The sequence below is a fragment of the Micropterus salmoides genome, unplaced genomic scaffold, assembly GCF_014851395.1.
Source record: "Micropterus salmoides isolate LMB-PRFRI ecotype aquatic unplaced genomic scaffold, ASM1485139v1 Ms_hic_scaffold_13, whole genome shotgun sequence".
NCBI lineage: Eukaryota > Metazoa > Chordata > Actinopteri > Centrarchiformes > Centrarchidae > Micropterus > Micropterus salmoides.
This window is the reverse complement of record NW_024040374.1, coordinates 15,070,646-15,094,879: the sequence shown is the minus strand read 5'-3', so window position 1 is coordinate 15,094,879 and position 24,234 is coordinate 15,070,646. Positions and strand designations below refer to the sequence as shown.

Genomic DNA, 24,234 nt, shown 5'->3' with positions numbered 1-24,234 from the left:
ATTTATTTCAGCCATTTGATGAGTATATTGATTATACCTTCCACCCTGCAAGTAATGGTTTTTCCCTTCCGGCCTTAACATCATTATATTTAATGGCAGCAGTATTTCAGCGGACATCATCTACTTATGGTGAGTCATATTACAGAGAAACCAAAATTACCCAAAATTTCTATTTTCAGGTCGCTGACCTTGTTGGGTTAGGTTAACATGCATTAACACTAACCATCTACAAGATCAACAACCGCTGCTGTTTCCAGTTTTCCCAGAACAGCAGCAAAATGACATCATTTAAATCAATACAGGACTAATTATGTTGTTTCCTTCTTGAGGCGGAGTTGCTGAGAGACAGAAACCCTTCAGAGATGTTGATTATCATGATCTGTGCACCTGACACTGTTGATTGGACTTCAGTAAGGCCTCTTTGTTGTCCACTGTTGCTCACTTAATATTGGACTCTCAAATCCACAAAAAGGAATGAAGAGCTGAGTCACCCTGTGGTCAAACGCCATACAATCCCAAGGGATTTCCTCTTCCTGACAAGATAATTCCTGTCCTTTTTCCTCTTTCTTACAAACCACATCAAGTGTGAGATTAAACTCTGTGTTTACAGTATCTCAGTGTGAGAACTGGCAAGGCTGACATTCGGGCAGCAGGACCATTTATACAGCACCGAGGCGTGGTGGACATGCTATAAAATCATGTGGCCGTCCATTACAACTAAGCCATATAACATGACACTGTGCATGAAGTGCAACGCTCTGAAGGTCAGCTACAATGGAGTCTTTTTTTGTTTGGTTCATTTGGTTGTCTCATTCAATCTACACTTTAATTTTAAGGGCTAATACATTACAGGACAATATGCACCAGTCAACATACTTTGGAATTGCAAACACTGAAAAGACACAGACCTGTGCTGGGATTATGACTGCAGTTATTCTTCCCTGCAACTGTTTACTGGTCCTCAGCACAGATGGGGCTTTACTCATCTACAAAACAGGTTTATTTACCATCTCATTTACCCACAGTAATTTACACGGACTATAAAACTCAGTACACACACAACACACATGCTATTTAATCTCAGGTCTCGCCTCCCTGCAAACAAAACTAGTTAATGTGGGAGATAGTTAATGGGTTCAGGGATCATTCATTATATCATCAGACAAAACGGTCTACTCCTGGTGTTTGATCAGATACACGTTTACTTAACCAAATCCCGGAACTGCATGTTTTATTGTTCCGGTGGGGCATGTGGTGTAGAGACCGAAGTACCAACTGAACTCATGCAGTAAGCATAAGTTTGGTGCTTTGACGGTCAAAATACATCTAGACGTGTAGGTTAAAACTGGACTAAATGTGTGAAAAGCACCAAGCACCATGTCTCTCCACAATGTCCTTTTAGTAGCTGTTCTGGGGCTTTTGATTGAATCACATGATCTTCATCAACAGATGGCGTTTTCCTGGTTGTCAGGGAATTGTAGACTGCACTAAATTTGTTTGAAAAGTGGGGTTTTTATATTGTAGATGCTTTGGTTACCTGCAACCTTTGCTGTATTTAAAGTCCATATTTCAATGAAAGCAGGTTGTAACTACACTTTATCAAAGACTTTATTTGCTTGCAACAATTATGTTTGCCAGTGGCTCTGTTCCGGGATCACCCTGCCCTTCCATGTGCCTATGTGGAAAGCCATAATGCAGGGAAAGCAGGAGGAAGACCCCCACTTCCAAAGGTAACAAAATCTGTTATACCCTTTCTTAAATCCATACAAAATGTAAAGTGGAAAAAGGACAATATGTTGTTTTACATGGAGTTATGTACGCCTTGGCTGGGAGCAGTGATTTCCTGTTGTCTCCGATGATTGCCTAGCAACCTCATAGTGACAATAAGACTGAGAAGTGATGCAAATAGTCCGGTACATAACGCCACGTAAAATCACAAGTCATTCATTTAACTGTCCAAATTAAAGTCTGGCATCAGGTATTGCCGTCACCAGTTTGAAGTGAAAAAATCAACTTGAAAGGAAAATGTAAACTGTCTCCTACATAGCAGTAAGACAGCACTTTATCCAGAGAAAGCTGGACTCGCCTCTCTTATCTCTTTGGTATCTTTTGGTAATATACTGTAATTCTTACAGACTGTCCAGACAGGACTGTGTTGTTGTTGACTGTCGCGGTCACTGACACAGCAATCACTTATCTAAAGATTTGCGTACATGAATGTCATCTATGGATTTTAAATGTGATGGAGAACAGACAACCTCCACTGAATGAACTGAACTGTGATGCAACAGATTAAAACCACATCAGCCGCTTTGTTTATATTAAAGACTTTTGCCACATATTTTGACTTTAAACTGGTGATAGCACACATTATTTAGCAGTGGATGTAATCCCATAGTCATATTGGTAAAGTAAACACCAAAAGCCCACTGACTGAAGGGAGCTGACAGACACTGAAAACCTGCACTGACGTTTTGTCTAACCAAACACTCTCTAAGAAGATCCCACTCCATGAGTCAAGGCTGCGAGTGTGTGAATATCAAACGTCTCAGCAGCACCTCTAGTTTTAATGCAGAGCCTCTCCCAAGCCTTTTCCATTTAGGCCACCACTTCCCCTGAATCTTTACAGTCTAACTGAACGTGCCAGGTTTCATAATGTCCTCTGAGGCAATGTTTGTGGTTGCTAAATTATCACATCAGCCTTTAGCAGAGATTTGAGCGATTTGAGCGATTTGAACTCTTAATGGTTGATTCAGAGGTGTAAATCCCATTACATGGTCATAGGTAAGAATAAATTCAAGTCCCTGTGCCCCAAAAGCTTTAAAAGATGATAACCCGTCTTCTACACAGACCTTCAGTCTCCTTGTGGAAATGTTATTGATGGTTTGATCATTAGTATGTCAGCTAGCTCATTTGATCCATCAGCTAAAACCCCAGTGTGCAGCCTGCCACTAACCAGGCTAAATTGAATGTGGCGTATCGACTTGCTACGGTTACTGATGCTGAACTCAGCAATTATACTGCTTGTGTCTGTCCAGCGGGACGGTTGAGAGGAAGTGAAAAGACACAGAGACATATACTGCAAACTGATTTTAATGGATTTGTCGGTTACATAAATTACATTGATTGTGATTGAGTGGTCTGTCCCAAATGAAGCCTATGTTTGACGATGCGATGTGTGACTAAAGGGGGAAAGCAGGAGGGAGTGCCACAGATAAAAAGCTGTTTTGAGTCCTGACCTAGGAAGACATTGGGCTTTTGCCATCAGCCCAAATGCTATGACTTGAGTAAAATAATACACACACAGATCTTTTCTGAAATACTCTTGCCACAGCTTTCAGTTATTACAAACCCCCACCCACTGTTGGCAAACTCTCCTCTTGTGCGTGCCAAACACTCCCCCATATATTGGAAAATATCCTGATTGGTCTCAAAATTTAGGAATAGGTTCCTCTCGTCGTCCTTACAAGACACAACTTGATGATGCGTACTATCATGTTCAAAACTGGTATTTCATTGTTCTTCGGCCACCAAATAAGTATATTTCTATTTATCATTTTTAAATGGAAATATTGTTTGTTCTTGATGGATTTACATGTTTCTGGAGAGAGCCTCTTAAATGTTAACGTTATAGTAGATGTTGACTGTGAAGAGAAAATATAGACATTTCTTCTGACTTTTGGACTTTTATGCCAGTAAGATTTAGGAAGTTATTAATACAGGTAACAGCTACAGATGTAATAAGGGGCAGAGATATTAAACTCTGTTTGGAGACTGTTCTGTGGGTGAAAACTAGAATGCAACCTGATGTACACAGGCTTTACAGCAAGATTACACAGCAAAAACGTCTGGTGTTTGGCGTTTTTCCTGCAGAAACTCATACTGTTCATGACAGTACTTACTGAAAAGTACTATGCCTCATTAAAGCCTTACAAACAAAGCTTAATTAAAACACATTCAAACATAGAAACAAAGCAAAACCTGTATAAGATAAATAAGATTAAAACTGATGCTCTTGTAAAATAGGCATCAAAAAGATTCTAATGTAAGAACTTTTTTAAATTATTCACAGATATCACAATTTGTATTTTTTAAGTTGTTCCCTGATAGATGAATCTCTGCAGTTCATGCACTGAACTGAGGTACCAAATGTTGATCTGCGATGATTTAACAGTTCCAGTGCTGCCGGTCTTCATCCCGAGCCTCGGAGACGCCCTGAAGACATTTCACTTTTCTTTGGATGCTATTAAAAGACAATAGGAAAATAAAAAGCAAAACGACATGAGGCTGCAGTTAATAACATGCTCCAGATTTTCTGAAAACACACACACCACACACACACACACACAAAAAGGATCCAAACGGTAACTGATCCTCTCTTTGACTGATGAGATGCCAAAATGTCTGCGATATAGACAAGTCAAAAGCTGGTCAATAAAAACACTAGACCCAGTATTTACAGAAAAAACATAAATGGCACCAGCCCGTTGGAGAGTTCCAAATGATTAACAGACACCCAAGTTTGGAATTCAAAACTAACCCTAGGATGAGGACATTTGAGGGGAAATTTAACCGCCTGCCCAATCTGACCTGCTGCCCCATCCAATTAAATGCTTCACCCATCAGAGGTGCCTTTTCCTGGGACTACAGACAGTCATTAGAGATATTTGTCTCCATTTAATTTCCATTTGCTACAGATGGGCAGCCGAGGGATTCAGAGACATTATCTGCCGCCATGCACAATACTGCTGCATGAGGTGGCAAAAGGGGTTTTAGGGAACTCAAATTCTCTACTGATGCTAATACAGTTGGCAGGTGGGAATGAGTGGTGGAACATCCAAAACCAGTACACTAGAGTTCAGTTAATACAGTTTTAAATATGATAAAATCTCAACTAACATGTGCCAAACTGATTCTAAATCAGCTGTTGCATTTTAGCAGTTTCATTAGTTTTATGCATCAATGCATTTCATAAAATACACATCCATAAACCTTTCACACCGGAGAGAAAAACAATGATTTGATCAAAATGCTGTGTGTTTGCTCAAACCTCTGCCGCCATGCCAGGGAAATAGACAGACAGATGATGTTTAATAAAACCTCAGATGTCGGCGCCAGCCTCTCGAGCAGAGAGAGATGAGATAAAAATGCAGATGCCTGATCTGAAGGGTAACAGTGCACAGAGGTGAGCAAAGCTGAAACTGGGCAATGAACTTGAAAGTGGATTCTAGGAACACTGCAGTACTTCTATAATCAATCAAGATGGCGCAGCAGATAGCTGGCTGTGTGTTTTAGTGCACACTGTTTTGTCTTGTTTTGTTTGTAAATTTAGTGTTCCGCTGTGATACCCAGAACTCTTTTACTGGAGAATAGCTCATGAACATCAGGTAAACAATAGTGGATTAAGTTCCCACTTTTCTCATGTCATAGGTGGAATTATTAGAACTTCTGGTCAAAGGTGCGGTCATCTTTGCTAATGCAGTGAAACTGTAGCAGAGTGAAACGTGCCGGTGCAGACTTCACACATTGTTACCCGAAACATCTCTCTAGCATGTGGTCACTGTGCGACAACATCAAACTTGCTACTGGTGGGGAATAACAGAGACTTTTATTCATCTTCTGTTTAGCTGGCAGGCTTCCAACTCTTCAGAGCGGATTGCGACACAAATCTTTCCAGCAAAACAAAAGGTGGAGGTCTCTGTTTTTACATCCACAGTAGCTGGTGTAATGATGAGACAGTAATTCAACAGCGCTGTTCTCCTGATGTGGATATTTTATTATTCATAAACTGTAAACCCTTCTAAACTATCATTCCAGCTCTGTAGGACAAGCTCTCCTAGCTGAGTGTACCTGACTCCACCTGCAGGTAGATCAGACTTCCTGTCTGACAGGAGGCAGCATGTGAAGCTGGTAAAACATGTCTGACTCTCGGACCATCAGCACCAGTTCCCCTAAAGGCTGGGTTCTATCCCTTCTACTCTTCTCCCTGCACACCAACCGCTGCACCTCCACTCATCAGTCGTCAAGCTCCTGAGGTTTGTGGATGACACCACAGTCAGTGGGCTTATCTCTGGTGGTGATGTGTCCGCCTACAAGTGGGAGATGGACCATCTGATAAAATGGTGCAGCCAGAACTACCTGAAGCTCAACGCTCTTAAGACAGTGGAGATGGTTGTAGATTTCAGAAAGAGCCCAGCCCTTTTGCAATCTTGGCTGCAATCTTCCATCCCTCCAGGATGAAGATCGCGGCCGAACCCTCCCACCCTTGACACAAACTGTTTCAGACACTCCTCTCTGGCAAGCGACTGCAGTCCATCAGGACACAAAACCTCATGCCACATATTTCCTACAGTCTGCATCTGGCCTCATCAACAAGGTCAGGGACCCCTAACCCTCTCTACAGTAGAGTATACCGATACTGTACATTTTTGCACAAGTAAATATTTTGCAGATCCCTGCACAAACTGATTTAAATAACCATTTAATAATAGCCATATTGTACATATATTCTTTATTCTTCTTTTTTAATATCTTACAGTAAATTTTTATATTGTATATTTATGATTATTGACCTGCAGTAATCAACTTCAAGTATTTATATGATATGAATCTATAAAGATTTGCCCATACTTTAATAGGGTACCACATAGGAGTGTGATTGTGGAAGACTGCACATAAACAATATAAACCGTCATGAATTTGCTAAGTAAGTGGAATGGAGGAATATTCCCAGTGGACTGCACTGAGAGGGACTTACTCCAGACTGCAGCACAGATACAGAAACCTCACAGTGCACGATGGTTCTCGTCATGCTGCAGGGAGAGGGGGCTTATGGATGGGTGGATAAACCACAGCCCTCTACAAAGTGCACAGCATGCAACCACTGCATACCTAACTCAATCCTGGTCTGCAACACTTCCTGGCCTGGCTCTCCCTAAATGTTCCCAAGACAATTTCCACTCTTTGTCCAGGCTAGGTTTGTCTTCATTTGACTAGCATGATTTATTCTGCACTATAAAAGGTCAAATTATGTAGTTTGTTGTGTGCTTGGAAAGTAAACAAGTGGCAGCCCATGTACGCCTCCAGGACTCGGAGGTGAGAAGGAAAGATTGAGGCTGACCCCTCCCACCTTCTGCATAAACTGACACCCCCTCCGGCAGGAGGCTGCGTTGCATCAGGACCAAAACCTCACAACACAAGAACAGTGTTTCCCATCTGCAGCTGGCCTTATTAACAAGGCCCCACTGACACTGACTTTCATACCCCCTAACCCCACCTTTACAATACAGTACCCTCATTCTGTAAATCTTTGCTTGTGTAAATCCCATGTAAAGATCTTGCACATCCCTGCACATACTGTAATTTAAATAAGACATATTGTACATATTCTTTATTAATTGGTATATCTTATTGTCAATTTGAATAGTTTATGATTCTTGACCTTCAGCACCTCCTTTATCTTCTATTTTTTCTACCCGCTATGTTTGCCATTATGACTCAAAATACCAAAACAAAGTCCATGTATGTATAAACCTACTTGGCAATAATGCTGATTCTGATTCTTCTGATGAGCCAACTGTTGGTCTCCTAAGCAGAAATAGTTAGAATTTTTTCCACAGCAAATACTGAGAAAAAGCATGCAGCCAATAAATCAACCTCAAGTATTTATAGCATATGAATTTATAAACATTTGCCCATTCTTTAACAGGGTAACACACAAGGAACTGCATATAAACAATATAAACTGTCAAATTTGCTGAGCAAATGGAGGAATATTCCCATTGGACTGCATTGAGACGGACTTACCCCAGACTGCAGCACAGATACAGAAACCTCACAGTGCATGATGGATCTTGTTGAGCTGCCGGGTGAGGGGGCTTATGGGATGAGTGGAAACACCACAGCCCTCTACAAAGTGCACAGCCTGCAACCACTGCATACCTAACTCAGTCCTGGTTTGCAACGCTTCCTGGCCTGGCTCTACCCAAAAGTTTCCACTTTTACTTCAAGCTGGATTTGTCTCCATTTTGACTGCCGTGCCTTATTCTGCACTATACAGGTCAAAATTGGTTTCAACTCTAAAAAAGGTAATAGATTCTTAGATGTAATAAATGACATCATCCATTCTAATTTTCAGAAGATTCCTAAAAATATTTTCCCTGAAAACTTGAAAAGCACCAATAATTTTATTTTATTTTTTAAAGAAAAAGATGACCTTCTAGTGCAGGTCACGCTCATGCGACATCGCACACATCTGAGATTAAATGTAACCTTGTACTTGTAAAGTACACAGAGGCATGGGTACATTGATTAATCATTAGCCAGGCACATGTGTGGCGTCTGGATCTCCTTCACAGCATTCAAACCATGAAGCTCAGAGTGTGCTGTGGTGGAGTAGAGACTCAGGGGCATTCATCATTTTTATTTTATTTTTTTAAGACTTTAGTGCCGAGAACAGACATTTTCAAGTTAAAATGCAGTCCATGACCACAAACCTAGATAGCAGAGTACTGCACTCATGTAATGTTGTATATTCTTTTTTTATAGACCAGATTCTCATTTACAAACTTGCAGGAAAACGATTCTTTTCTACGTTATTTGTATGTGTTGTGTGTGACACTGCTCCCCCATCAGACAAAGCGAGACCCTGAACACCACATGTCGTCACACACACACACACACACACACACACACACACACACACACACACACACACACCACACACACACACACACACACACACACACACACACACACACACACACACACACACACACACACCACACACACACACACACACACACACACACACACACACACACACACACACACGAATCTCAATAAGGTCCAAAAATTATTAATGTCACATAAAAAATTATATTAATATTTTTACCACTCCTTTTATTACTATTAGAGGAAGTCGAATATTGCTATGGAAACAGTAAGTTGTGCAGGAGACTGTATATTAAGCCTATAGTTGTTTACATTTTGGCAAATTGGCACCATTAAACCTATGCTGTATTAACGGTTAGCAGCACCAGTTTGCAATGTAACCATAGATGTGCAGAGAGAGCTATCACTTGAGTATTTTAACAGTGAAGAAAACCTTTAAACAAAAAAAAAACAAAAAATAATGGTGATCCTCATTCAAATTCTATACTTTCAAAGAGGATTTATTCATGATGGACATCAGAGACAATTGACAATGTCTGACCATTTCTGACAAACAACTGTTCAGAAAAGGTACTAACTTTCTCAGGCCAGGACTCACCCTTTGGAGACAGGAGCAGACAGTTTGGTGTCCATCACTAACTGTGAGAGCTGATAACAATTCCAGTCTCCCATAAACTCAGTGTCATCATTTTAACAGTTTATTTTGATTGATGAGAAAACATATTGGTTTAAAGGACTATCTGGTACTCCAGTGTTGGCTGTTAACTTACAGCAGCCGCCAGTGCTTGCTCCAGGTCCTCAATGATGTCAGCCTCATCCTCAAGTCCCACAGACAGCCGGATCAGTGTGTCACTGATCCCCAGGACATTCCTCTCTTTTTCTGGCACTGATGCATGAGTCATAATTGCTCTGAATGACAATAGAACAACTTCCATATAAGTCATACACAGAAAAACATACACACATGCTATATAAAGATCAGAGCAGAGACACAGACTGCATAATGGAAGTAAAGTATCTCAAAATCTGTGTCCAATAGGATTTTCTGCTTGATCTCTGCTGCCACCTTGTGGTGCCATTTGTTACATTTCATCTTCCATCCCGTTTACTTAAAGTTTCAGTTTTACTTGCACATTAACATTTGTATTATTTAACTTTACTACCATTTCTGTCATGCTTTACACACACCACTTTTCTGCTGAATACCAAAAGTCAACACTGTACTAAAAGGACTTGTTCAGAGTAAAATTCTGCAGGGATACTTACGGATGTTCTGCTAAACTTTCATAACCACCAAGACTCTCGGCTATCGCAAACATCTGAAACAGGAGGAGAACAGAAGGCATCAAGTGAGACATAGTGCAGGCCATACAAAATATGTACACACATGTGGAAATAAGTTGAAGGAATAGACAAAACACGATAAGTAACTAACTACTGAAACTCCTTGAACCACAGTGAGTGTCTTTGCTTAAATTTTGTGGTTTGGAGCATTTTTAAAAGATACATTCGTCTGTCATATACTACAAAATACAATCTGGTCCTCTTGTGACAATACTAGCTGTTTCAAATTAGCATGAAACTAAAATAATGAGCAATCTGTTTTAGGATAGATTCAAATTTCCAGTTTCCAAGGTGACCAAATTGAATGATTTTGGGATGCATTCATGATCATGCTTTGGAGTCTAAGTTGAGCCCCAAAATTTTCGCAGTCGATTATTGCATCATCATGGACAGCAGGCTCTTCTATTGGACAGATTAAAACACTCAAAGCCTCAATCAGGAAATGCCTTTGAGTAGGAATTTAGTGCTTCGCTAAAGTACTCTTACAGTCGTGGTATTGAAGTATATTTTCCTTCATCTGTCCTGTCAGCCTGGGAATCTGATCCACTCATTTTGCAAAACCCCTCTAGTCTCACAACATTTGCAAAACAACAACAAAAAAACAAACAAACAAACAAAAACAGTTGAGATCAAATACACGTTTACTGCTAAATTACTTTCAGGCTACTGAGGAAGGTGGTAGCATGCTCCAGTTTTCCCTTAATGTAGAAGGTGATCATCCCCGGACATCCGGTGCATTGTCTCTTCATGACTTCGTGCTGGGGGTGTGAGGGCAGGCCTACGACCAGGGAGGGAAAACATAAAAAAAAACCAAACACAACAGTCAAGTGACGATTACAGATCACATCAAGGCACAGATACTATACAACAGGTTTACTCTGACCCTGGAGTGTTTGCTCCTTTGGTACGCTGCAATTTCAAATAGCTGCAGGTGTATATGTGGGGTGTCGCTGCAGATCTCATGGAAGCAATGTTAACAAAAAATCTAAACGTAACAAGATGAAAGAAGGGAAAGGTCTTTTTGAAACTCATGCTACTTGTGAGAACATGAAACTTTTGCTCATGAGCCCTGGTTTGTTTCTACGAAATAACTACCTGTAAACACTTATTTTTTTTAAATGTGAACTTTTTGAATAAAAGGTAAGTGTTCAAACATTGGGAAAGAATGACATTAGTGTTACTCTAGACTTCTTTAGATCAAATAGTAAGATACCAATTTATTCTGTTGAAATATGAAATAAATCCCTGTGGAAGGCCTCTCTTAAGCAACGTGAACTTAAATGATCCACAATTATTGATTAAGAAGTAACTGCAGCTGCATGTTTGACAAAACAGATTTACAATCTGGCAGTAAAGCGATAAGAGGTAAGTTTCAACAATATCCTGTTATGATGCGAGTGGTAATGCATTGCTACACTCCACTGCTGGGAGATCACCTGGGAAAATGACGCGCTCTACCCTAGGATCGGCCTCCAGAAACTTGGCAGCAGCCATGGCGTTCTTGAAGTGTCGCTCCATCCGCAGGTGTAGCGTCTTCAGTCCGCGGTTGCAGAGGTAGCAGTCAAAGGGAGACGGTACACCACCCAGTGCTGAACCAAGGGAGGTAAATAAACAAAGAGGTTCCAAAGCCTTCCAAAACCCACATCAGGCAAAAAACAAAAGCATAAACAAATACTTCGTTCTGAGAAGGTTTTAAATTGGTTCTGAACTTTGGCCTCGGGAGAATGTTTTGGTTGTTTAATGAGCGGATGTAGGTCAGGAAATAACCAGTCCACCAAATACTGAGCGTGGCAGAGCCAGACATTAGGTGAATGTCTGACACTAGAGCTGTTCACTTTCTGAGATCTGTGTCCTTAAATCACCTCATTCCAGACACATTACTGATCAAACTGGATCCAGCAAATGTTTATCCACTTGTTTAATAATTTCAACCGTAAGTCACCTCCCAAGATATTTAGTGACTTTCTGTCAACAGACTTATTGCTTCATCAACAGTGTACTGTAAAGTATATCTGATGAAGTGTGTCAAGGCAAACCTGAAACGGCATTTTGTCAAAATGTGGTATGTACCTAACAAAAGCAAATGTAGTTTAAATTTGTCGCTCTTTCTACTCACCATTTTGCAGGAACTTCAGTCGCTCATACAGATCTTCCCGGTTCACTGAGACCAGACCCATGACCACATCACTGTGACCTGTCAAATTAAAAGGCAGGAATAAAACACTGCCATTGACTTTTAGCTTTGCCAGACAATTGTTTGATGAAAATATTGGGGAAGATCAAGTCTAATAGTTTCAAAGTCCTAAACTTTTGATAATGAGGTGCTTGCTGGTAAGAATTACAGACCCTCTTCATTCCTCATGTAAGCGGACAGAAACTGTTCTCACCAGCCATGCCCAACAGTGTCCCCACTACTCTGATGTATTTTCATCTTATGTTTGTAAATTGTAAAATAGAAAAATGTTGATAACCTACCGTTCATGTATTTGGTGGCTGAATACATGCAGACATCAGCTCCCAAAGCCAAGGGGCGCTAAGAACGTACAAGCCAAACGCAAGAGTTAATCAGTGACTTGTTTCCACATGAACTGGAATTTGATAGCAGGAAACTATTAATCTGCCGTTGCAAAATCAAAAGAGCGTGAAGCAAACATCTGCGCTCTGACCTGGAAATAGGCAGACATGAAGGTGTTGTCCACAACCACCACGATGTCTTTGTTGTGATTGTGGACCAACTCAGAACAGGCCTTGATGTCAACGACCTTCATCATGGGGTTGGTGGGCGTCTCGATCCACACCAGCTACACAGAGAAAGGGATTACACACGGTACAAAGAGATTGCACATCTAATGGTGCATTTACCATGAAGACCAACAACACTCATCACATAAAGTGCTGATTCACAGTGACTCCTTCAAGGGAAATGACACACCAATGATGCAACATTGTAGTATCAGACTTGAAGCAGCAACTTTAAAAATGAATGATAAAATCTGTTGGACACAAGGAGCCCTTTATTGCTGTAATATCATCCTTTCACCTACTTTAGTGTTGGCCTTCAGAGCAGCCTTCAGCATCTCTGGTTTTGTACAGTCAGCAAAAGACACCTCCAGACCAACATCACTGGCAACTCTCTGAAAGTAACGGTTGGTGCCTTGCAATTGAGAAGTGAAATGAAGTTAATGTTTTCTAAAAACAAAAAAAACAATTACTGTTAAAAATGAATACATTTCCACAGCCATTTTGTTACATGTGAGTAATGCATTATTTGTTTTTCTACACCGTTGTGCAAGTTACAGGGTGTAGTTAAGAGTGCCTCACCTCCGTACACGTCATCCATGCAGACGATCCCATCGCCCGACTTCAGCATGTGAGTGATGGTCACCGTGGCTGCCAGGCCAGAGGCAAGAGCAATGCCTGCAGGGGGGAAAGCACAAAAGTCGTTTGCATAGCAGAGGAAACAGAAGCTGCAGTTTGCATACATTTCACCCATTATGACATGATCTATTTTGTTTAATACATTTTTGTTAAATACTTCGCATCTCTGTGGAATGTGCCTGTCATGATTACGTGAGCGACTTTTATAATAGTCTAACTTACAATACTTTGCTCCATCCAAAGCAGCCACAGCCTTCTCAAGACAGTTTCTGGTAGGGTTCCCACTGCGGCTGTACTCAAACCCCTACATAAAAACATGATAAGACACTTCAGTCACCAAACAGTTATAATTAGTTATAAACAGACAGGTTGCCCAAACATAATTATGCATTCATACATTTCAGATGTTATGCCCTGCAGGATTAGAACAATGAAAACTCTTCAATGCTTCATTATTTCAGTGGCACAAAAACTGGCAACTCCTGTTTGTCTTTTGTTGGATAATCTGTTAATAATGTAGGTGTATGCAGACAACTGAAAACTGAGAACCAATACTTACTGTGAAGTAAGACACTATGTCAAGGTCTGTTTAAAATAACAGGGTACAAGGTGAGAAAAGACAACCCCACCCAGTAATTTACTATTTGGAGGCAAACAAGCTCATTGGTGGGAGAAAACTAAACAATGTCCTTGTTTAAATGAATGTAAAAATATTTCCTAAAATAAGACCTTGCATTTGCTACAAGGATTCTATCTCTCTCTCTCTCTAACTCTGATTAGATATAGAGAGAGAGAATATAGATATATAGACAGACAGACACCTTGGACATACAGGTATTGTTGCTGTGTATATGAGAAAGATACTGAGAGGGATCCACAAGCTTACACACAATTGAATGAAGTATTTGGATTCTATGACAGTGGAAGTATTTAGCACTCCTGAAGGAGATTTGTCATGGATTACTTATGCCTTTGAACAGAGGGTTTGTGTGGTTGTCTCCCTGCGAAAAACACCATCTGAGAATATACAGTAGTAAAGCAGATAATGGATGTTCTAGTTTTACAAGTTTACTCTGGTTTGACAGATAAGATAGGCATTCCAAATTTTCTAATCCATGTTAAATGTGAGGATATGCCACACGATTAGTCCTGGAACGGGGAAAACATTAAAGATCATTCATTACCCTCCAAATGCATTGTGCCTTTGATTGAAAAACACACACAATAAACCTAAATTACCTCTGCTCTCATTAATTTTATGTGAGTGTGCAATTGTAACAGTGGTACTTTCAAACTTGTAATCTGTTAGCCAATTATGACTAACCTACAGTATAATCATTGACAGAGACAAACAGCAGTTGCATAAGTCATTTTTGTTGCAACAAACAGTGCCATTTAAACTAGTCACTATATGATTGAGAGAGGGAAAACTGGATATCCCCCTGCTGGTTTCAGTCTGGATTAATAATCTATGCAATTCCAATAAAGCACCTTGCTATATCAATACAACACAATACAAGACAGGACAATTCACAGACTTCCACTAACCATATATAGAATATTACAATTGTTGTGTATAGATTACTATGCTCCTAGATTTTTTAAATAGTACAGTTTCTAGTTAATATTTTATTTATTTATTTGTTTTAATTATTTTATTTTCTTATAGAAAGGAGGTAAAAAGAAAATGGATGCTTTTTATCATTGTTACCTAATGGCCATGGATACACTAGCTATTAAAATCATATCTAAAGAGGAACTAGAAGTAGCCTAATTAAAATAGGGGAAACCCAAACAAAAACGTCAATGTAAGTTATGCAGACACAAGTTTACTATTTCCTGTAATCTCTGTGTGTATTTATGTTGATCTGTTCAGTGATTCTTGTGTGATTTGGCTGCTTTAACAAAGTCTTATCCATCCACCCACAGGGCAACAGCGATTCAGACAGTATTGTGTGTATTACGTCTTAGAGGTATATACACTAGAAAGTGTAGATTATAGTTTATTTACCGACATGTTTCTATGTCTCAAATATCTCCAAATACAACCCAACAACTGAATATTAATTTATAATTGCCCATTTCAGTCGTCCTTCTTGAAGCTGGATAGGGTCTGCTTCACGCACGTGGTTACTACCGGATCGTTCCTGCCTTCACACACCCTCCTAAAATAACCAAGGCGTATCGGGCTACTTACGGCGTGGTTTCCTGGTTCGTTCTGCTTGAACGTGGTGGACAGAGAGATCGGCGGCACTACAGCCATTGATTTCCATTGCTCCGGCTCCTGACCGACGTGAATTGCCTCTGTGGCGAACGATTTAAACGGCGTGCTGAAGCCGGCGAACACATCGCTCTGCTCGTCTTCTTTGCGATTTAACTCCATAACAATGCGCTCCCCCAAGCGTGAACCAAAGCCGACTGAAGATGAGTATGCATTACCGTGGTATGCTAAAGAGGAAAGCCATTTAACGTGGCTGTGCGCTGCGCTTCTCCTTGCGAGCCAATCAGCGCTCATCAACAAGCAGAGGAAGCCGCTGATTGGTTGTTCAGTAGGGGCGTCCCACCCATGTGATCATGCACGTTGTTTGCGTTTGGGTGTGTGTGTGCGTGTGTGTGCTTGTGTGTGTACTGATGTAACGCTTCCTGTTGCTTGAGTCAGGGAGGTTGAAACCTTTTGTCTCATTTTATTTAAGATTTACTTCAAGTTAGTTCTACTGAATTTTACAGTAGGGTTTATTTTAAGAAACGCAGAAAACAGTCTGTAAAGTCGAAATGCAATCCAAGTAACTAAAAAAAGGAGCAAAAGCTAAACTTATCTGTAACCACTCTGTATCAAGGCATATTCTCCACAAAGATGTCGTAGTTGTGAAATATTAGCCTACATTGAATGGTGTGGATTTTAGTTCCTCCTGTCACACAAAACAGATTTCGTGTAGCTGTGCTTCCATTCTTGAGCCATAGGGGGAGGAAGTGCTCTTTACACCTTTCACCACAGTGTCAGTGTCTCTAGAATATGTTACAGACATAATATCTATATGTAAGGGGAACAAATCTCACACTGGAAGCTAAATATTGTGGCAAGACACACACACAGCACACATCCTACAATTAGTTTGGCGCCTATAATGTACATTAAGGTAATGATGATGATACAACCAAGATAGATAGATAGACAGATAGCAAAGCCAAGTCACATAAATTATGAAACAGATAACAATATTCAGTGAGGTAGGAAAGAAAACAAATACAAAAGTCATAAATAACTAATAGAGATCTCCGCCAGGTGTTTCTGGGAGTATGTGGGAGGGGGTCAGGGAGTGCAGTTCAGGCTGTGTGTCAGCGTGTATGCATGAGAGTCGAGGAATGAAGGGGGGGAAGTTGATTTGCTTCATCTGGCGGAAGATAATAAACAGTCAACCTAAGTAAAAGCACAGAGGCTGAAATAAAAGTCTAATATGATCAGATTTACACCGTACACTGTAATTGCCACAGTAATACACTGTGTATTTGTTGTATATTGTGTACATACAACATACGCATGCATACATTAAATAAAATAATAAACATAAATAAGCAAAATAGTTGTATGTACATACACTCATGTACAGATGCTTGCCTAAAGGATCTGATAAGTGCAAGTGAAGAACAGACAGCACAGAACCCATAATGACTGTATAATATGACATGATACATGTAATAAATGTATAGTGAAGTGAGCACTCTTCTCCAGCTATGGGGAAAACTCTATAGAAATTGTCTTATTGTCTGTAGAAATAAAGATTATTTCAAGTATTGCTGTGGACTTGTGTGGAGATGTTTTATTACATATATGTTTAACTGAGGACTGTAAGATACTAGAAGGCCGTAGGCCTAATGCTTATTTATCTAATCTGACTATAACCTGAAGTCAACTAGAAGACTGGAAATAATTAACTATCTGTATGTCTGGAATAGTTGCTGATGTCATCTTTGATCAGTTTTATAATTCAAAGTAAATTGAACAGTTTTGAAGTAATAATTATTTACTATACCCTATTGTCATTTTATGTTACCTTACACTTACCTTATACTTTTGAGGGATTTATTCTATTTAAATGACCATATTTATTGTACAACTAGAATTCACATTTTGATACAGTGGAAACTTCTTATATGGATCAAAAAGCTTGGGACAGAATCATTCCTATACAAATGTTTAAAAAATTTGCTTCGTAATAAAGTAGTCCGCTTACAGTATTGTTTTTGGGTCTTTTCATACATGACAACAAAAATATCTGAATATTTTATGAAGACGTTTGTTTTCGAACTCTGCTACCAGTTCGGTAATGATAGCCTACAGTTCATTTTCGGGCCTGTTTAAATCCACCGCCAAGCTGTGGCTTAGTAGCCTGTTTGCCATTTTGTATAAAGCCCAATTCTGTTTTAGGCTCTAGCCTAATTATAATTTGAACTACAGTAAGCTATATTTTATATACAGTACTGTGCTGTATTACTGTATAGTCTATTTTAATAATACACAGTACAGTCATTTAATTTATACAATAATTTGAAAAGCATTTGAAAGCTGCACTCCAACCAATTTCAACACTCAAATGCTACTTACACATGGATGCATTAGTAAACAATTCAATAACGTGATATAAATAACTCTTACAGAAGCATTTTCTGCATAACGAATAATTTTAAGTATATTTTATTGATGATATATGTGTACTTTTACTGAAGTAATACTTCTTCCCAGCATTGCCAACCCATGGTCTAGGCTTATGACTATTTCAGTCTGTCTTCCTGAAAATTGTTCTAGGAAAAACTAGAGTCAAAGTCCTTATATGTAGGCTGTACACATACATGGTCAATAAAGCTGATTCTGAAAAGTACGTCATTATGCAGAATGACCCCTTTGAGTGTGTCACATTATTGCATTCTGAAAGCGGCCGAATTGTATTATTGTTTTTGGATTTTGCATTTTAATGTCGTAGCTGCCTGAAGTGGAGCTAGTCTTATCAGTTTTCCCATGATATGAAGTTGTCTGTGCTGTTGGGTGTATTATTATTTCTATAATGCCTTATGAAGTGACCAAATAATATGTTACTACAGTCACTATAGCTGAAACCTCAAAATTGTACTTAAATACAACACTTGAGAAAATAAACTTGGTTACTTTTCCTCACTGGGTGTTAAATATTAGATAGAAATGTATTGAAGGAACAAGCATGAGCTTGTGACCGTTAGTAACCTATCCTGAACTCTCGCGATAATTCGAGGCGGAAGACATCAGCCGAATCTTCCGTACTAGCAAAGATGCTCTGTAGTCAACTGGAGCGGCTTATGTTGTGCAGCAACCAGCGATAGTTTTGGACGATAGGAGCAGAGCGAACGGTTTGTTTTCATCGTTAACCGGTGAACGGGAGCTGCTCTTTGTTCGTCTTCGAACAAACTGTCGTTTTTTGCATATCCAGCGGAGGGTTAAGTTAAGTGTTTTCATGTTGTGCAATTTACAGTGTTTGCGTGAAGACTCCCTAACTGGCGGATCGCATCAGTTCGCCCGGAGGGTCATCGTCAGCGACGACACCCTCTGCTCAGTTAGCGTCAGCTGTTTAGAAAATGACCGGAGAGAAGATCCGCTCCCTGCGCAAGGACCACAGGCCGAGCAAGGACCAGGATTTACTGGAGCCGGACGAGGAGGCTGCAACCGGGACGTTCACCGCCTCCAAGACGAACAACAAGAGCAGAGCGAGTAAAATCTTCAGTAATCACAAGTTAAACAAGTCTTCGTCCACGCAGCAGCAGAACCAACAGTCGCAGATTAATGCTAACACCAACACGCTGTCAACGTCGGATGTCATCGATGACAACAACAAAAACCCCATTATCCGAACCGCGCAAGACTTTCCGGTGCATGAATGTGTCTTTAAAGGAGATGTCCGACGCCTGTCTTCCCTCATACGGACGCAGAATATCGCCCAGAAAGACGTCCATGGTGAGCCCACCAGCTGTTTATCTTTATTAGGCAGGATCCCCCCCAAACCAGTCACAATCGACCAATTACAAGGTCCGGGGAAGCTCAGTTTTAGTTAGCTGATAGGCCATCAGTCTCCAGCAGCACTGGAAGTAGGCGAGGCTTCTCCCTACCAAGGCCTGGAGAACTGATTCCCAAAATAAGGAATACTTTGAATCCACTACCCTACAGTATTTTGAAATCCAGTGCCTTCAAGTAAATCGAACAAAAAAGTGCATAAGATAGATTGTTTTCTTTAGAGGCTCTATGCCCCATCCCACCTACAGATCAGTCACAAAAACCTAGATAAGCTATCTTTGGTTAAATGCTTATTAGACGTTGGTGCATAGGGCAGGAGTCAAAGGATTTAGGGAATATTTATTACTTATCGGAGACAGATAGCACCTCTTCTGCAGGGCAAAGTCTGCTCAGATAACACCACCATTTCCAAAGAAACACTCCCTGAACGGACAAAATGAGGAGATTATTTTGTTTGGTTCACCTGCCGAGACAACTGATGGCCTGTATCTGGTGCTCGGTGTCACAGCTGGAATGTGGCATGTCTTCAAATCAGAGCTCTGACATGTTGCAATGCAACTGGGCATTCGCCTCTGGTGTTGTTTTTAGAACTTGAGCCTGTATTTTTCAAAGGCTTTTTCGCCCCGTCTTGAAGAGGGTTGGCGCGGCTCAGTGGCAGTAGTTTGTGTGTTTACTCACATATCAGTTTAGCTTCCACTGGATACATGCTGAAGCCTGACTGTCACACAATATCATTCAAATCAGTTGGCGTTGATTAACAGTCAATACAAAGATCAAGCTTTATTATTTGTTCTGTTGTTCCCATTGGGCACATGTAAAGCAAATATAATGTACAGGTAACTGTTATAGTGATGTTTAATTATGTGATCCACATCACAAGAAAACATGACCAGTAGTTGTATCAGTCCGTTCAGATAATATTGGTATTGTGCGCCAGTGTTGTCCAGTCCTGACTTCAGAAGAAGAAGAAGAAGAAGAAGCTGGAACCATTCACTTTTGGCAGTTTTTGGTTGATGTATGATTTAAAAACAATTTTTCAATGCTTTGTGTAATACCAGTAAAATTCCATTCACCACCATTGAACTGGATTGACAGTAAACATCACAGAGACAAATATCTCCAAACTTCAGCGGAAGAAACTGAATCTATCTGCATGACACCGTCACTGGCAGGTGTGCAATAGCAGTTAGATGTTCAGTGTCTTACCCAAGGACACTTGAACAGAGACGTGATTGTTGGTGTGTGTGTGCAACCAACCACAGGCCTCCAACATCTTTGTGTGACCAGAAATTGACTTCACTTGTGCCGTTGCCCTACCTAGTTTATGATGTAAATGCTCTGTATTTGTATGCGCCTTTCTAGCCTGGAGGAGCCGGGGATTGAACCGCCAATCTTCCGATTAGTGGGCAACCCGCTCTTCCCCCTGAACCATTGCCAGCCATTTATCACAACATCGGGCTTCTGCAAGCAGGCCCTCTTTACTGCTCGCCCACCGCCCTTCTTCTGGAAGAGAAGCCTGAAGGAGCTGACGGGGCAGTCTGGCTTCCTCTTGAGGGATTTTCCAACACTTAAGAGGCACATTTCACATCCTGGGTAGAAAACCTGTGCTTCTCCACACCTGACCTTAAAATGTTGTTTTCCCTGAATGCATTTTTACCACGCTGTGTTTACCTTTTATGCCAGTTAACAAGCCATGCCTCTGTTTAACGCAGCTTACTTCGGCGGTGGAGTAGGTTAATAGACTATAATATTGCCTGTCAGGGTAGGAGAACACACTATAGGCATATACTTACCATATCATTTGGGATTTAGTGGATTCTGCCTCCCAATTTAAGCATTTAATTCACCCTGAGTGTGACAGTCCTAGAGGCACAGTGCTTGTCACAGACTCTCGTCTCGTATTCTTGATATCAAAGGCAGCTGACAAATTCTATTTTTTCCTCCCTCTTCTTCAGGAAACACGCCGTTGCACCTCGCTGTCATGATGGGGCACAAAGGTGAGTAATGTGTAATGAATGCATCTCCATGTTGTTTATTTTTGTCTCTCTCTGTAGCTTTCTAAATGATTCTGTCTGCCGGTCTGTATGTCTTTTGTTTCTTGTGTTTCAGTTAATTCTCCTGTCTTTGTGTGTGCATTTGTCCAGTTAAGCACTAGCAGACATTTGTCACAGATCACCACACAAATCCCAGACAAAAAGATGCTCATGCATGAATAAAGAGGTTGTGTTGATGGATTGTCACCTGGTCAAAAACGGGCTGAGAAAACTGTTTTCTTCCTTTCTTGTGGCCGTGTCTTATCTTCTATTTAATATATTTCTAGAGACTATTAGAACATATTTAATCAGTGGGGATTAGATAATGATGACACAGCTAGAAATAGGATCCTCTCAGTGGCTGAAGTCTCTTGTTCTGATTGGTGTTCCACCGCTGGCTCAAAGACTAACAGTTTGAAGCTGGCAGAGGGGATAATTAGTTGAGATAAGAGATGTCATTTTCAATGTCCATAATGTTTGCTTAGTGTGTTGTTTCTCTTGTGCTGGAGAGTTTACTTAGTAATTATCTAAGTCTTTGGTTGAGTTAGAATCAGTTGTGGACAATAATCGCACAAAATGATGTGAAGTTTTGGCATGTTTCACACAGATGGTAGAGCTTTGTGCATTTTCCCAAAGATCCAAAAGGGTTACAACTTATGTATGTAACACATCCTACAATAGCAATCACAACAAAACAACTGGCCAATCTGATGAATATGTCATAATGTATTAGTGCTCTGTAGAAACCTTTACATGATCTAGTTTTTAACTGAAATGCACTGGCCAGACTGAAAGCATGTGCATGAAATATTAACACGCTGCCCCTTTGTGAGGCGATGCTTACATTTAATTTCAGAAAGAGACTTCAGACATGCTATTGAAAAATTAATCCCCCTCATCTTTTGTTTACAGCAGGCTCTCTGTTAACAATTCAGCATAGGGTTGCTTGTACTGCAAGTCCCCATTTGTTTAGTGTCTGTCATTGGAGCATGGGTTTCAATTGATTTCACATTTGCAAAGTTCAATTCCTGTCGCTGGAGTGAAGGCCCTGCCACTGCCCATTGGTATACAGACAGCGGAGAGGGCTGAATTGTCGTGGTGGACGGGACGCTATGGAATTGATTGTGTTAATGAGGTTGCCTATCTCTTGCCTAAGCTGCTCCCCATCCTCCAGGGATGCTCAGGCCAGACAGGCTGAAGGCTACAGCATGAGATCATAGTCTGGGTGTGGCTGGTCTGTATGGATGGAAAGGACAGGGCTCTCTTGTGTATGGCCGAGCGTGTGTTTATCATTTACCAGACTAGTAATGACAGCGATGCATGTCTGTACTGTTGGACAGGTGAAAAATACCTTGTAGAAGAGAAGAAGAGAGAGACCGTTTTTGTCACTAACAGCCAAAAACGGAGAATACTGCGGTGCATATTCGCGGTTCTAAAATGAAATACTGAGAAATTTAAGGGACTTTGTTTTCTCACAGGGCTGCCAAACATTTGTCTGGGGAAATGTAAACAGCAACTGCAACTAAAAATTATTTTCATCAGCGATTAATATGCCAGTTATTTTCTCAGTTAAGTGGTTGGTATATAAAATTTTGAAAAATACCCATTACAATTTTATAGCCCAAGCTGACATCTTCAAAATTTTGTTTTGTCTGACCCAACACTCCCAATACATATAACTTAAAATAAAATGAGAAAAAACAAGCAAATGCTTGTTCATGTTAAAAAGGATATAACGAATTGATTGATCATTCAGTTCTAGGAAAACAGGGAAACAGTGACTGAGGTAGAAGATGACACTGACAGAGAAAAGCCAATGAGTAATAAAACAACTCCTAAATCTATGATGTGAATGAATGTACGACAGTGGATATTTTAATTCAATAAATGGGTCTGCTCTTCAGGTCACTATCTGACTCATTATTTGCAATGTGTTCCGAACACATTCTGGAAATGAAACTCTGTGGAAACTGAACACACGATACTGAATTTCACGCCCAGTTTTAAGATAACACCATGATCAGAGGTATAAGACGCCTGTTTCCTGATGCGTCCCCTTCAAAGGACAGAAAAAATGTTTTCCTTTTGTGCAGGGACTGTGTATGTTTCTCACAAAGATAAAATCACAAAGATTTCAGATTGGTTTCAGCGATATAAGATCGTGTTGCAGCCAATGTACGAGTCTGGCAGGGTTAGTCTTCCTCTGGTGTGCTGGCTTAAATCGAGAGAGGCGATCGATTCTCATTATGTACATAATACAATATAATTTTGTCTGGACAAAAAAACAAACATTGCTTTGGGAGTATCAGATTTGCCTCAGGAATGTGACAATGTGATCTTTAGCTCCTGTTTGATTCGGTGGTGAGTGAGTGAGTGATTGATGGTGAGCAAGTGAGCGAAAAAGCCATTTATAGATGTACTCAGCCTGGATCAGAATGGGCGGTGATGGTGGGGGTTTTAACAGCCCACAGAGCCTCTTGACAAGTGCCCCGATTGCAGCCAGTGCACGTACTGAAGCACTTTGTTCTCATCCTGCCCTGCCTCCCTCATCCTCTGTTGTTAGGGTTGTATATGACTCAAGCAGGACCTCCGTACAGCTGCTGCACATGCAATCAACCCAAAAACCCGCAGGGACACTTTATCAATACTTCATGACTGTGTAGCAAACCATGACTAATGAGTTTTAGGCCAAATGTTAATGTATCCAGGCAGCTCTTTTTGATTTGATTCATATGAATGACCTGCAGTCGTTTGATTTTTCTTTCCCAG

The 24,234-nt window shown here is 40.4% G+C and overlaps 3 protein-coding genes across 3 annotated transcripts in view; 2 read left to right on the top strand and 1 right to left on the bottom strand.

The window, feature by feature from the left end:
* Nucleotides 1-24,234, top strand: part of xxylt1 (xyloside xylosyltransferase 1) — a gene marked incomplete in the record, with an annotated part of 60,359 nt that overhangs the window by 9,887 nt on the left and 26,238 nt on the right.
* Nucleotides 3,076-15,855, bottom strand: LOC119900609 (cystathionine gamma-lyase-like). Its single transcript, XM_038715704.1, has 12 exons — nt 15,593-15,855; nt 13,618-13,699; nt 13,339-13,434; nt 13,062-13,171; nt 12,684-12,818; nt 12,493-12,550; nt 12,134-12,211; nt 11,454-11,606; nt 10,674-10,795; nt 9,940-9,992; nt 9,444-9,582; nt 3,076-4,243 (listed from the first exon to the last, which is right to left on the bottom strand). Exons 1-12 carry the CDS (start codon nt 15,776-15,778, stop codon nt 4,193-4,195), a joined length of 1,263 nt encoding a protein of 420 aa, XP_038571632.1. The 5' UTR covers nt 15,779-15,855; the 3' UTR covers nt 3,076-4,192.
* LOC119900613 (ankyrin repeat domain-containing protein 13C-A-like) lies at nt 18,669-21,528 on the top strand. Its single transcript, XM_038715713.1, has 2 exons — nt 18,669-19,375; nt 21,388-21,528. The coding sequence occupies exons 1-2, from the start codon at nt 19,000-19,002 to the stop codon at nt 21,435-21,437; spliced, it is 426 nt and encodes a 141-aa protein (XP_038571641.1). The 5' UTR covers nt 18,669-18,999; the 3' UTR covers nt 21,438-21,528.